This window comes from Pseudophryne corroboree, chromosome 2, assembly GCF_028390025.1.
Source record: "Pseudophryne corroboree isolate aPseCor3 chromosome 2, aPseCor3.hap2, whole genome shotgun sequence".
NCBI classification, from domain to species: Eukaryota; Metazoa; Chordata; class Amphibia; order Anura; family Myobatrachidae; genus Pseudophryne; species Pseudophryne corroboree.
The window spans coordinates 353,816,769-353,832,587 of record NC_086445.1 but is presented as its reverse complement, the minus strand read 5'-3'; the positions used below and the strand labels follow the sequence as shown (position 1 = coordinate 353,832,587).

The 15,819-nt window shown below is 47.1% G+C and overlaps 1 protein-coding gene across 2 annotated transcripts in view; it reads left to right on the top strand.

Annotated features, from left to right (window-relative positions):
* Positions 1-15,819, top strand: part of TMCO3 (transmembrane and coiled-coil domains 3) — a 100,666-nt gene that overhangs the window by 75,259 nt on the left and 9,588 nt on the right. For both annotated transcript variants that reach the window (XM_063953109.1, XM_063953108.1), the window contains 4 exons: positions 67-184; positions 1,879-2,074; positions 8,190-8,340; positions 9,859-9,938. In XM_063953109.1, coding sequence (XP_063809179.1) covers positions 67-184; positions 1,879-2,074; positions 8,190-8,340; positions 9,859-9,938 — 545 coding nt within the window. The remainder of the gene's footprint in view (positions 1-66; positions 185-1,878; positions 2,075-8,189; positions 8,341-9,858; positions 9,939-15,819) is intronic.

Sequence of the window (15,819 nt, the reverse complement as noted above, 5' to 3'; positions counted from 1 at the left end):
TTAAATGACATGTCCCCCTCTTATGCTTTGGACACTAAACCAATTTCCATGTTTGTGTTTGTGCAGGTGACCTTGACTATAGTAGTGTTCTACTTGGCATGCTTGTGATGCAGGACGTCCAGCTTAGCTTGTTCATTGCTGCTATGCCAACTCTTATTCAAGCAGGAGGGAGCACTTACTCCAGGTGATTTTTGTCTTTAAAGGGTGAAATGTGACAGCAATATGCAGAAAAGTATTCCAGCAATATAAAATAGAAACAGTGCAAATATGTTTCCTAGAGTTTGCTCCACTCTGTATTTCTGACAACAGGTGGAATTCAATTACCCGAGATCATTGTTTTGCCAGGGGCTATTCAGTTAGCCCTGATAAGCCGGTGTGAGCCTCTGCTTATTTGGGGAGTTTGGGTGAAACCAAATCCTTGAAAACAGCTCAGTTTTCGGGAGATTTTATTATTATTATTTTCAGGTGACCAAAGTTGATAACCTGAAAAAAAAAAATATTGGAGAAAAATTGCAAAAAAATGTTTGGTTTTCACTCCCTTAATCCAACTTTTTTTTTAATTTATTTTTTATTTTTGAGAGATTTCTTTTATTGTTTTGGAAAATATATTTTTATGTAATCTTTTGTCTCTGTTTCTATCATTAGTCACTACTGGGAGCTTTGGCAATAAACAATATTTAAGTGTTATGGAAATAAAATGTTACATTTAATATTGCTTATTTTCCTTTTAACCCCTTTGTTTGTTGAGGATTTTCTAAGTGCTGTGTTGTGACCATTTTACATCGTGTCCACTAGTCACATTCAAACAGCGATATCGCCGAAGTTTTGTATGCAATTCATTTTTGTTGAAGACCTTGCATTGTGGTACAGTACCATTAGTCATTTTGCTACTTCGTTCTAACACATCAAATAAAATGTTTCCAAAATGTGAACCAAATCAAATGTATGTTTTTTTGTTTTTTTTTTGTTTGTTATGCAAGCCATAAAGATTTACTTTTTGTGTTTTTTGGTTTAACATCATTCCACCTTTCCGAAACTGAAAAAAGCTGTATTCTATGCTGAGATTTTCACAACAAAATCTAAAATGTCACTTCTTTAGTTTGTTAATTTTTGCGTCCAGAGTTAATGCTCATTATGATATATTGAAATAATATGTAGCCCAAAAAAGGCTGATGATCATCAGAGAATATCGCCCTCTAGCGCAGGGTTATTTTGTCTTCTGATCCTTAGACGATAACAGCTAAGGGGCCACATCATTGGAAAGAGAAGGCTCCCTTCTTTCAAATATGGGTACCGCCACATTTATAGGCCCATATACAGAATACTAACTACAAGGGGGCCACAACATTTTAAATGGGCAACTTCCTTCTTTCAAATGTGGGTATCCTCTTATGTCCGAGCGGGCCTTAGGGCATGTAGTGCTCTCCCACCCATATGCATAAAATGTTTCTGTAGTGCAGAGTAATATTACTAGGGGCTACCCATCCCTGGACTCCATCATTCTTTGGCATTGAAGGGTTTAATGTCTATTGATCACAACCACCTTTTTAAAACAAGGCGTCGATGACCTATAGGGACTTAAAGATCATACGCCCATAAATTCCATTCATCTTTTCTTTTTTCTTTTTATTCCATTAAAGTTACATCATTGTGCATGAGCTGCCAGTAGTCCCCACTGGTTGGCAAGTTGGGGTTTTTTAGGTTTTTTTTTTTTTTTTAACTACCCTGATCAGTGTGGATGATGACTTGTCCTGTGCAGTTTTAAGTTCATAAGGAGGTCAAGCACAACTCGTCCTCCGCAGTTAAGGAACCTTTTTTTTGTAGGGACATTATTTTGTGTGTGATGTTGGTGTATTTATTTTATTTTTCTCTCTGTAGTGTTGTGTTGGAGATTTTCCGAATTCTGATACTGACTGGACAAATACTTTTTTCATTGGTTGCGGTCTTTCTTATCTGTCTTATTATGAAAACCTATCTCATTGGACCGTATTATCGAAAGCTACATACTGAAAGTAAAGGAAATAAAGAAATTCTTGTCATGGGAATATCTGCATTTGTTTTTCTTATGCTGACAGTAAGTTTAGAAACTGTACATTTAGAAAATGTAATTTATTTATTTATTTTTACATTTTAAATAACTCTCCTTTACAACACCTCTCATTGATACCTATATTACCAGAGAGGAAAGGAAATCAGGATTTTATACTCCTTACAGCTGCTGATGCTGTATAAATTACTGAGAACAGTCGTGTTTTTGTGGCTTGTAGAAGCTCTGCACATTCTGAGACATGGGGAAAAAATGAACATGTTAAACTAGAATTCAGTTCTGTGGTCCTGTGTACATTCATTCCTGACACATTCAGAGCTAATATTTTTGAGCTGTGAAAAATTCATGTCTCATTTTACCTTGAGCGTTTTATGTAAATAATTTGCACAACTTGCTTCAGACTGAAAACGTACATATATTTCTCTATCGTCCTAGTGGATGCTGGGGTTCCTGAAAGGACCATGGGGAATAGCGGCTCCGCAGGAGACAGGGCACAAAAAGTAAAGCTTTAGGATCAGGTGGTGTGCACTGGCTCCTCCCCCTATGACCCTCCTCCAAGCCTCAGTTAGATTTTTGTGCCCGGCCGAGAAGGGTGCAATCTAGGTGGCTCTCCTAAAGAGCTGCTTAGAAAAGTTTAGCTTAGGTTTTTTATTTTACAGTGAGTCCTGCTGGCAACAGGATCACTGCAACGAGGGACTTAGGGGAGAAGAAGTGAACTCACCTGCGTGCAGGATGGATTGGCTTCTTTGGCTACTGGACATTAGCTCCAGAGGGACGATCACAGGTACAGCCTGGATGGTCACCGGAGCCTCGCCGCCGGCCCCCTTGCAGATGCTGAAACAAGAAGAAGGTCCAGAATCGGCGGCATGAAGACTCCTCAGTCTTCTTAAGGTAGCGCACAGCACTGCAGCTGTGCGCCATTTCCTCTCAGCACACTTCACACGGCAGTCACTGAGGGTGCAGGGCGCTGGAAGGGGGGCGCCCTGGGAGGCAATGAAAACCTATTTTTGGCTACAAAAATACCTCACATATAGCCTCCGGGGGCTATATGGAGATATTTAACCCCTGCCAGAATCCGTTAAGAGCGGGAGACGAGGCCGCCGAAAAAGGGGCGGGGCCTATCTCCTCAGCACACAGCGCCATTTTCCCTCACAGAAAGGCTGGAGGGAAGGCTCCCAGGCTCTCCCCTGCACTGCACTACAGAAACAGGGTTAAAACAGAGAGGGGGGGCACTAATTTGGCGTTAGAAATATATAAAAAAGATGCTATAAGGGAAAACACTTATATAAGGTTGTCCCTATATAATTATAGCGTTTTTGGTGTGTGCTGGCAAACTCTCCCTCTGTCTCTCCAAAGGGCTAGTAGGTCCTGTCCTCTATCAGAGCATTCCCTGTGTGTGTGCTGTGTGTCGGTACGTGTGTGTCGACATGTATGAGGACGATGTTGGTGAGGAGGCGGAGCAATTGCCTGTAATGGTGATGTCACTCTCTAGGGAGTCGACACCGGAATGGATGGCTTATTTAGGGAATTACGTGATAATGTCAACACGCGGCAAGGTCGGTTGACGACATGAGACGGCTGACAAACAATTAGTACCGGTCCAGACGTCTCAAAAACACCGTCAGGGGTTTTAAAACGCCCGTTTACTTTAGTCGGTCGACACAGACACAGACACTGAATCCAGTGTCGACGGTGAATAAACAAACGTATTCCTTATTAGGGCCACACGTTAAGGGCAATGAAGGAGGTGTTACATATTTCTGATACTACAAGTACCACAAAAGAGGGTATTATGTGGGATGTGAAAAAACTACCGTAGTTTTTCCTGAATCAGATAAATTAAATGAAGTGTGTGATGATGCGTGGGTTCCCCCCGATAGAAAATATGGGCGGTATACCCTTTCCCGCCAGAAGTTAGGGCGCGTTGGGAAACACCCCTTAGGGTGGATAAGGCGCTCACACGCTTATCAGAACAAGTGGCGGTACCGTCTATAGATAGGGCCGTCCTCAAGGAGCCAGCTGACAGGAGGCTGGAAAATATCATAAAAAGTATATACACACATACTGGTGTTATACTGCGACCAGCGATCGCCTCAGCCTGGATGTGCAGAGCTGGTGTGGCTTGGTCGGATTCCCTGACTAAAAATATTGATACCCTTGACAGGGACAGTATTTTATTGACTATAGAGCATTTAAAGGATGCATTTCTATATATGCGAGATGCACAGAGGGATATTTGCACTCTGGCATCAAGAGTAAGTGCGATGTCCATATCTGCCAGAAGATGTTTATGGACACGACAGTGGTCAGGTGATGCAGATTCCAAACGGCACAAAGGTGTATTGCCGTATAAAGGAAGAGGAGTTATTTGGGGTCGGTCCATCGGACCTGGTGGCCACGGCAACTGCTGGAAAATCCACCGTTTTTTACCCTAAGTCACATCTCTGCAGAAAAAGACACCGTCTTTTCAGCTTCAGTCCTTTCGTCCCTATAAGAGTCATATCTGCCCAGGGATAGAGGAAAGGGAAGAAGACTGCAGCAGGCAGCCCATTCCCAGGAACAGAAGCGTTCCACCGCTTCTGACAAGCTCTCAGCATGACGCTGAGACCGTACAGGACCCCTGGATCCTACAAGTAGTATCCCAGGGGTACAGATTGGAATGTCGAGACGTTTCCCCTGCGCAGGCTCCTGAAGTCTGCTTTACCAAGGTCTCCCTCCGACAAGGAGGCAGTATGGGAAACAATTCACGAGCTGTATTCCCAGCAGGTGATAATTAAATTACCCCTCCTACAACAAGAAAAGGGGTATTATTCCACACTATATTGTGGTACTGAAGCCAGAAGGCTAGGTGAGACCTATTCTAAATCTAAAAAAATGTGAACACTTACAAAGGTTCAAGTCAAGATGGAGTCACTCAGAGCAGTGATAACGAACCGGGAAGAAGGGGACTATATGGTGTCCCGAGACATCAGGGATGCTTACCTCCATGTCCCAAATTTGCCCTTATCACTAAGGGTACCTCAGGTTCGTGGTACAGAACTGTCACTATCAGTTTCAGACGCTGCCGTTTGGATTGTCCACGGCACCCCGGGTCTTTACCAAGGTAATGGCCGAAATGATGGTTCTTCTTCGAAGAAAAGGCGTCTTAATTATCCCTTACTTGGACGATCTCCTGATAAGGGCAAAGTCCAGGGAACAGTTGGAGGTCGGAGTAGCACTATCTCGGATACTGTTACAACAGCAGGGGTGGATTCTAAATATTCCAAAATCGCAGCTGATCCCGACAACAAGTCTCCTGTGCTTAGGGATGATTCTGGACACAGTCCAGAAAAAGGTGTTTCTCCCGGAAGAGAAAGCCAGGGAGTTATCCGAGCTAGTCAGGAACCTCCTAAAATCAGTGCATCATTGCACAAGGGCCATGGTAAAAAAATGGTGACTTCCTTCGAAGCAATTCCAGTCGGCAGATTTCATGCAAGAACTTTTCAGTGGGATCTGCTGGACAAATGGTCCGGATCGCATCTTCAGATGCATCAGCGGATAACCCTATATCCAAGGACAAGGGTGTCTCTCCTGTGGTGGTTACAGAGTGCTCATCTTCTAGAGGGCCGCAGATTCGTCATTCAGTTTTGGATGTTGGTGACCACGGAGGCCAGCCCGAGAGGCTGGGGAGCAGTCACACAAGGAAAAAATTTCCAGGGAGTGTGATCAAGTCTGGAGACTTTTCTCCACATAAATATAGCTAAGGGTAAATTTATAATGCTCTAAGCTTAGCAAGACCTCTGCTTCAAGGTCAGCCGGTATTGATCCAGTGGGATAAAACATCACGGCAGTCGCCCACGTAAATAGACAGGGCGGCACAAGAAGCAGGAGGGCAGTGGCAAAAACTGCAAGGACTTTTCGCTGGGCGGAAAATCATGTGATAGCACTGTCAGCAGTGTTTCATTCCGGGAATGGAAACTGGGAAGCAGACTTCCTCAGTAGGCACGACCTCCACCCGGCAGAGTGGGAACTTCATGGGGAAGTTTTCCACATGATTGTAAACCGTTGGGAATTACCAAAGGTGGACATGATGGCGTCCCGTCTGAACAAAAAACGGGACAGGTATTGCGCCAGGTCAAGGAACCCTCAGGCAATAGCTGTGGACGTTCTGGTAACACCGTGGGTGTACCAGTCGGTGTATGTGTTCCATCCTCTGCTTTTCATACCTAAGGTACTGAGAATTATAAGACGTAGAGGAGTAAGAACTATACTCATGGCTCCGGATTGGCCAAGAAGGACTTGGTACCCGGAACTTCAAGAGATGCTCACAGAGGACTTATGGCCTCTGCCGCTAAGAAGGGACTTGTTTCAGCAAGTACCATGTCTGTTCCAAGACTTACCGCAGCTGCGTTTGACGGCATGGCGGTGGAACGCCGGATCCTAAGGGAAAAGGCATTCAGGAAGAGGTCATTCCTACCCTGGTCAAAGCCAGAAAGGAGGTGACCGCACAACATTATCACCACATGTGGCGAAAATATGTTGCGTGGTGTGAGGCCAGGAAGGCCCCACGAAGAAATTTCAACTCGGTCGATTCCTGCATTTCCTGCAAACAGGAGTGTCTATGGGCCTCAAATTGGGGTCCATTAAGGTTCAAATTTCGGCCCTGTCGATTTTTCTTCCAGAAAGAATTGGCTTCAGTTCCTGAAGTCCAGAAGTTTGTCAAGGGAGTATTGCATATACAACCCCCTTTTGTGCCTCCAGTGGCACTGTGGGATCTCAACGTAGTTCTGGGATTCCTCAAAACACATTGGTTTAAAACCAGTCAAATCTGTGGATTTGAAGCATCTCACATGAAAAGTGAAGATGCTCTTGGACCTGGCCTGGACCAGGCGAGTGTCAAATTGGTGTTTTTTTTCTCAAAAAAGCCCATATCTGTTTGTCCATTCGGACAGGGCAGAGCTGCGGACTCGTCCCCAGTTCTCTCCCTAAGGTGGTGTCAGTGTTTCACCTGAACCAGCTTATTGTGGTGTCTTGCGCCTACTAGGGACTTGGAGGACTCCAAGTTGCTAGATGTGGTCAGGGCCCTGAAAATATAGGTTCCAGGACGGCTGGAGTCAGGAAAACTGACTTGCTGTTATCCTGTATGCACCCAACAAACTGGGTGCTCTTGCTTCTAAGCAGACTTTTGCTAGTTGGATGTGTAATACAATTCAGCTTGCACATTCTGTGGCAGGCCTGCCACAGCCAAAATATGTAAATGCCCATTCCACAAGGAAGGTGGGCTCATCTTGGGCGGCTGCCCGAGGGGTCTCGGCTTTACAACTTTGCCGAGCGGCTATTTAGTCAGGGGCAAACACGTTTGTAAAATCCTACAAATTTGATAACCTGGCTAAGGAGGACCTGGAGTTCTCTCATTCGGTGCTGCAGAGTCATCCGCACTCTCCCGCCCGTTTGGGAGCTTTGGTATAATCCCCATGGTCCTTTCAGGAACCCCAGCATCCACTAGGACGATAGAGAAAATAAGAATTTACTTACCGATAATTCTATTTCTCGGAGTCCGTAGTGGATGCTGGGCGCCCATCCCAAGTGCGGATTATCTGCAATACTTGTACATAGTTACAAAAATCGGGTTATTATTGTTGTGAGCCATCTTTCAGAGGCTCCGCTGTTATCATACTGTTAACTGGGTTCAGATCACAGGTTGTACAGTGTGATTGGTGTGGCTGGTATGAGTCTTACCCGGGATTCATAAATCCTTCCTTATTGTGTACGCTCGTCCGGGCACAGTATCCTAACTGAGGCTTGGAGGAGGGTCATAGGGGGAGGAGCCAGTGCACACCACCTGATCCTAAAGCTTTACTTTTTGTGCCCTGTCTCCTGCGGAGCCGCTATTCCCCATGGTCCTTTCAGGAACCCCAGCATCCACTACGGACTCCGAGAAATAGAATTATCGGTAAGTAAATTCTTATTTTCTATCATTATTCTAGTAGTATTTCTAAACAGAACAAAGGATAATGTTAAATCCACGTGTAAAACATGCAATGTGGATATGCTAATTGTTATTCAGAACTGAACTGCACTGAAACTGCCCGGGAACTTGGTGTTCTGATTTGATAGCTCGGTTTGTTTCATCTTTAACATGAAATGTTCTGTTTCCTGTTAGCTAACAGAATTACTGGATGTGTCGATGGAGCTGGGGTGTTTTCTAGCTGGAGCTCTTATTTCTTCCCAAGGACACATGGTCACAGAGGAGATTATGTCATGCATTGAGCCAATACGAGACTTCCTGGCTATCATTTTCTTTGCATCTATAGGTAAATACTATAAATAAATGGTTTCCATTCCTCCCGTCCCGTAATACTTACACCCTACCCCCTTTCCAGTCCCCGATCCCCTTGTCTCCCAGAGCGTACACATCACATACGGCGTGCGTAGGGAACCTGGGGGATGTGACGTGCATGTAGTACAGTCTCGATTAGGTCATCACGCAATCATGCCTGATGAACCTAATTAGTATCAGGCTCCAGTTTTATAATTATAGATTATACCTGGTGTTTATAAAGAGAGTTCTTTAAACATCTTTATTTTGTTATGGCAGTTTACTAGAACAGGTTAATCAGAGAAAATCTCCCTAATCCTAGAAACACAATTGGGTTTGTTTTTTTCTGGACACAAATATTTCACTGTAAATCAGAAAGGTATGATGAATGACCTGTTTCCTACTTTGTGGAAATAGGTCTTTCAGAGTTTATACTATTTGAAATGTCATTGCTTTTTATGTTTTATGTATTATATTTTATTTTACCTCAGTAGATGGGTGCAGAATAGCATTTCACCAATGTTTTTCACAGAGCAACAAAATGATCTCTATGGGGTGTATTCAATAACTGTCGGAAGCTGCTGTCTTGTCAGAAAGACGGCAGCTTCCGACAGAAATAGGTCGGAAGGGGTTCCGACCTATTCAATAGGGGCTTATTTTTTCCAACAAGTCTGATTCTGTCGGAAATGGGGCCAAATCCGAAAGGTTTTGGCCCCCTTTCCAACAAACTCGATCCGACTTGAAAACAAGTCGGATTGAGGTGAGGAGACAAGCGGTGCTGTGGGCGGCTGGGAAAGCTGAGATCGACGGCCGGCGGGGGGAGCTGGCTGCAGAGGGACATGTCTGTGGCGGCGGGGGGAGGCACCTCTCTCCCCGCATCGCCGCCGCAGACGTGTGTGTGTGTGTCCCCACAGCCAGCTCCTCCCGCCGGCCGCCGATCTCCGCTGCCTGCAGGCACCTCTCTCCCTGCAGCGTCTCCCCCCGCCGCCCCAGACGTGTGCTCCCGCCGCCAGCTCCTCCAGCCGCTGTTCTCTGCTCCCCTCCGCCACCCAGCTCACGCCCGCCGCCATCTGCATCCCTGGCCGCTGCTGTCAGCGCATCCGCAGCTGCTGACAGCAGCGGTAGGACAGAACCCTGTGTATGGCCAAATCCGACAGTCTGATTTGGCCGTCTATTGAATAGGGGTTGTTGGATCCATTCTTCTTGAATATACCCCTATATATACAAACCAAGTATAGTTAATAGTTTATAGCCATTGCTAGAAGAAAATAAGTGCACAAGCCAGATTGTAGGGTACACTTGGGTGCCTTCACATCCTGATTGTACAGAATTACCCAAGCCCCCTGCATACAGGCAAGTGTCATTAAAGATGTGTTGTTTTCCCTATACCCTATCAGATCCAACTGGATCAGAATTTCATTGGCAGTATTTTATAAATATTTTACATTACAATTCCGTGTAATATTTTTCAATATGCTATTTATACATTTATATGAACTTCTTTTTTTAACAGGGCTTCATGTATTTCCAACCTTTGTAATGTATGAGTTAACTATTCTTTTGTCCTTGACGTTGACACTGGTCATAATGAAGGTAATCAGTATAATTTTTTTCTTTATCTCCTTTTGTAAACATAATATAAATAATAAAAAATGTAAAATTATTTTTGCCATTTTTACTCTATTTGATGACTGGTTTGTGTAATTGCCTGTATTCACTGTGACCTTTCAATACATTTTATATAAAACAAGTAAACATTTTCAGGTTAATAATAAATGCAATACTAGCCACCTTTTTGCACATGGCATGCTTGTTGAGCCAAAGACTGTAACCTTTTAAGTTTTCTCCTATTTAACAATACATAAGAAATGCATAAAAAATTACTGCTATTGCTGTTCTGGGGAAATGAATGTATAGGGGTGTATTCAATAAGAGTTGGAAGCTGCCGTCTTGTCGGAAAGACTGCAGCTTACGACTGATTTAGGTTGAAAGGGGTTCCGACCTATTCAATAGTGACTGTTTCTGCTGCGGGGTACACTGGGCTCCACAAGCGGAACACACTGCTGGTGTTGCTGAAGCCACAGGCACATATGAGGAGAATATAGCAGCTGTGGGCTCTGGTTCTGGGGGCTCCTTGCCCCCAGTGGGACTGTGGCAACGGAGGCACCTACTGACCCACCGTGGGCCGCTTTTTCCACGCTTCTGCATACGCTAGTTCATAAACTAACACCCCCTATGGGACCCCCAATGCCGGTACAACCGTATGTGGTCCCTGCAGCTAACCCGCTGTGGGCGGACGATTTATCTGCTCAATTAAAGAAGTTGAACCAGTCCTTGACTACTAAAGTCTGACCAACGCTCGCCTAAGTCCAAGAGGTCCTCTAAGCGAGCGCTCGTCTCCTCACAATCCACTGCTGTCACTGACACCTCATCTGATGAGGACGGCACTTACACTGACCCCACAGGTTCTGACTCCGATACGGCTGATAGGTAGGGTAGTTCACATGTGGATGTTTCTGACCTTTTGGTGGCTATTAAGTTAATTCTGCAGATTACGGATGATCCCGAGCCATCCGTGCCTCCTAAGAAACCAGATAGGTTCAAGCGTCAGAAGGTGGTTAAACAGGTTTTACCTCACTCTGACCACCTAGTGGATATACGTCAGGAACCCTGGGAGAACCCGGGTACGAAGTTTGTGCCTCAAAAGAAGATGCTGGCTCGCTATCCCCTCGCGCCAGAGCTGTCTAAGAATTGGAAAACGCCTCCTCCAGTGGACTCACATGTGGCTAGGATGGTGGTTTCCTCAGCTCTACCTGTCACTACAGTCACGTCTCTGAAAGAGCCTACGGATAAACGTGTGGAGGGTTGTCTAAAAGCGATTTACACCCTCATGGGTGCTGCACAAAGGCCTACTATTGCAGCTTCATGAGCTGCTGAGGCTATTGAAGCATGGGCCTTGGAGTTAGAAGCTGAAATCTCCTCTGACCATGCTAGACAATGCTTGTCATATATTGTCACAGCTTCTCGATATATTAAAGAGGCGGCTTCTGATGCCGGTATCCTGGCAGCCAAGGCCTCTACTACGTCAGTCCTGGCTCACCGGATATTGTGGCTGAGATCCTGGTCTGTGGATCTGGACTCTAGAAAAACCCTGGAGGTACTCCCTTTCAAGGGGGATATTCTGTTTGGGGAGGATTTAAATGAGATAGTGGCTGACTTGGCTACTGCCAAAACTGCCTGTCTACTTAATACCGCTCCTTCTGTGTCGAAGGCTAAAGGTACGTCCTTTTGCCCCTTTCGTCCTTCAGGTACCATAAGCAGGCCCGCACTTCCAAACCTGGTAAGCCGAAGCCCAAAAAAGCCTGGGCTGCCCGTCAGCCAGCTGCCAAGACCGATAAGCCTGCCGCATGACGGGGCGGGCCTCCCCCTGGGGGATCCCAGGGTGGGGGTCCGGCTTCTAGGGTATACCCAGGAATGGTTGAAGACCACTTCAGATGCTTTGGTACGGGAAGTCGTCACTCGAGGTTACGCCATTGCCTTCAAAAAGACCCCCTCATCGATTTTGCCAGACAGACGTCCCTTTGGACCGGACAAAGGCAAAAACTCTACACTCGGTGGTACAGACCCTCCTGGATACAGGAGTCGTAGTACAGGTGCCTCTTGCTCAGAGGGGCCGGGGGTACTATTCTCTGCTGTTTCTAGTCCCGGAACCGAATGGGCCCTCCCGGCCCATTCTCAACCTCAAGGCATTGAACAGGTTTGTGAAGATTTCCAAGTTCCGTATGGAAACCCTTCGCTCTATAGTTCTGGCCTTGGAACCTGGGGACTACATGGTCTCCTTGGACATACAGGATGCTTACCTGCATATTCCTATAGCAGTGTCACATCAACAATACCTGAGGTTTGCTATTGGCAACATCCATTACCAGTTTCGGGCGTTACCTTTTGGTTTAACAACGACTCCGCGAGTCTTCACTAAAGTTATGGCGGTGATGACGGTGGTACTCCGCCATCAAGGGGTCAGGATACTGCCGTATCTGGACGACTTGTTAATCCTGGCAAATTCCCCAGATCTTCTCCTGTGTCATCTGGATATGACGGTCCGGTTTCTACAAGCCCACGGGTGGCTCATCAACTGGAAGAAATCTCCCTGGTCCCTTCTCAGAGCATGGTGCACCTGGGAGCGCTGTTGGACACTCACAACCAGAGGTTGTTCTTGTCTCAGGAGAAAGTCCTGAAGCTTCAGGACAGGATTCGTTGCTTCCTTTCTCGTCCGCAAGTGTCGATACATTCGGCGATGCAGGTGCTAGGCCTCATGGTGTCAGCATTCGACATGGTGGAGTATGCTCAATTCCATTCTCGCCCCCTCCAGAAGCTGATTCTAGCCAAGTGGGACGGCCTGCCTCACCGGATCAGGTCTCAAATGATCTTATTGACTCTGGAGGTCCGTCTGTCGCTGCTCTGGTGGCTCCAGGACCAACAATTTGTGCAGGGGCCGTCCCTTCTGGATATCCAACTGGGTCCTGTTGACGACAGATGCCTGTCTAAGAGGTTGGGGCGCGGTGATGGAGCAGCACTCCTTACAGGGACGGTGGACCAAGGAGGAATCTCTCCTCTCGATCAACATTCTGGAGTTGCGGGCGGTCTTCAATGCATTGAACCTGGCCCAGCATTTAATTCAGAACCGTCCTGTTCAAGTACAGTCGGACAACGCCACCACAGTGGCTTAGATCAATCATCAAGGCGGCACTCAAAGCCGTTTGGCAATGAAGGAAGCCTCACGGATTCTACAGTGGGCAGAACGCCATCTACCGGCAATATTCATTCCGGGACTCCTGAATTGGGAAGCGGACTTTCTCAGTCGTCAGGACGTGCATGCCGGCGAGTGGGGCCTCCATCCAGAAGTGTTTCAACTCCTCGTGGAAAGGTGGGGTCTTCCAGATGTGGATCTGATGGCGTCTCGACACAATCACAAGGTTCCAGTCTTCGGAGCAAGGACAAGGGATCCTCAAGCAGCATTCGTGGATGCGCTGCCGGTGCCGTGGAGGTTTCGGCTGCCGTACATGTTCCCTCCGGTGTCACTCCTGCCCAGGGTAATTCAGAAGTTCAAGCAAGAAAAAGGAAATCTGCTTCTCATAGCTCCGGCGTGGCCCAGACGGCACTGGTTCTCAGACCTGCTAGGCCTATCATCAGAGCGTCCACTTCTACTTCCACAACGCCCAGACCTCATCGTTCAGGGCCCTTGTGTCTACTAGGACCTAGCCCGGCTATCTTTGACGGCGTGGCTCTTGAAGCTTCCGTCTTGAGGGCTAAGGGTTTTCCTGAAGAGCTTCTGCTCGGATTTACCATAGGGTCTGGCATTCATATTTTTATTGGTGCGCATCTAACAATTATGACGCTTCCAAGTTTAGTACAGCCAAACTTTTGGCTTTTCTGCAGCAGGGCCTAGATTTAGGCCTGCGTCTGGCCTCCCTCAAGGTTCATATTTCTGCCTTGTCGCTGTGGTTTCAGAGAAAAATTGCGACTTTACCTGATGTTCCTACTTTGTTGCGTATCCAACCTCCCTATGTCCCGCCTGTGGCTCCTTGGGACTTGTCGGTGGTTTTGGAGGCGTTGCAGGAGCCTCCATTTGAACCTCTTGGTTCAGCTGACCTTAAGTGGCTTTCCCTTAAGGTGGTGTTCTTGCTGGCTATTGCCTGCTAGAAGAGTGTCGGATCTGGGTGCCTTGTCTTGTAGTTCCCCATATCTGATTTTTCACCGTGACCGGATATTTACCTAAGGTGATTTCTTCGTTCCACCTTAATCAGGAGATTGTGGTTCCAGCCTTTGTCTCTCCTGATTTGTCTCCCAAAGAGCGGTCTTTGGATGTGGTACGGGCTCTCCGTATCTGTGAAGAGAACTGCTTCTATTCGAAAATCTGATTCTCTCTTTGTTTTGTTTGGATTTCACAAACGTGGCTGGCCTGCTCACAATCAGACCCTGGCCAGATGGATTAGAATGGTGATTGCACATGCTTATGTGAAGGCTGATCTGTCAGCTCCTGCTCACATTATGGCCCATTCTACTCTGTCTGTTGGACCTTCTTGGGCGGCCCAACGTGGTGCGACCCTTGATCAATTGTGCAAGGCGGCTACGTGGTCCTCCGGGAACACGTTCATAAGGTTCTATGCCTTCGATACTGCCGCTTCCCAGGATGCTTCCTTGGGATGCCGGGTTCTTGTGCCTGCTACAGTGCGTCCCCTCCCATAAGGAACTGCTTTAGGACATCCCCATTGTCCAGACTTGTGGAGCCCAGTGTACCCCGCAGCAGAAAACGAGTTTTATGGTAAGAACTGACCTTTGTTAAAACTCTTTCTGCGAGGTACACTGGGCTCCACAAGGCGCCCACCCTGACGCACTTAGCTTCTTTGGGTTGCTATGGCATTAGCCGCTGACACTTCTCTTGTCATGAGTGTGGTGTATGTGGCTACTAACCGTTGTCATCTCTTTCCTGCTACTGCATTGGGCTGGTTAACTAAACTGAGCTCCTGTGCTGGGAGGCGGGGTGATATAGGAGGTGGCGCTGTGCATTCTGGGAACAGTCAAAGCTTTGAGTCTGTTGGGGCCTCGGCTCAAGATCCTACTCTACACCCCATTGTCCAGACTTGTGGAGCCCAGTGTACCTCACAGAAAGAGTTTTAACAAAGGTAAGTTCTTACCATAAAACTCGTTTTTTTCCGACAAGTGGGGAATTCCCGACTTGTCGGAAAACACGTGGATCGGCGGAATAGCCGCCGATCCACGTGCTTTTGTCGTAAACGCTGCCAAATCCAATAGGTTTTGTCCCCGTTTCCGACAATATCAATCCGACTTTAAAAAAAAGTCGGATTGAGGAGATCAGATGGGGGTTCGGGTCGAGGGAGGGAGAGAGTGCTTGCCGGCGGGCAGGTACCTATGACTGGCGTCCCCCCGGACAGGCTCCTCTCTCCCGGCAACGCTTTCCGACTGACATTGGACTACACGTCTCCCTCCAGCTGCTCCTGCTGCTACTCCCTCCATCTCCAGCTGCTCCCTCCACGGCTCCAGCTGCGGCTCCCTTCACGGCTCCAACTGCGGCTCCCTCCAGCTGCTGCCACCACGGCTCCCGCTGCGGCTACCTCCACGGCTCCCGCTGCGGCTCACTCCAGCGACTACCGCTGCGGCTTCCTCCAGCAGCTCCCTGTGATCTCGCACACAGGGAGCTGCTGACAGCTGCAGCACGGACGGGGCACAGACAACTGCCAAATCCGTGGGATTTGGCCACTCATTGAATAGGGCTTGTCGGATCCATTCCTACAAATGCATGTTGGAATGGATCCAACTTTTATTGAATATACCCCATAGGCTTGAAAACAGATTCTGGGCCAGTTCACCATTTATCATAGGGGAAAAAAGTGCTTTGTGTACTGTGACTATTCACTTTAAGGACTGTATGGGTTTTTTCTGCAGACTGAGA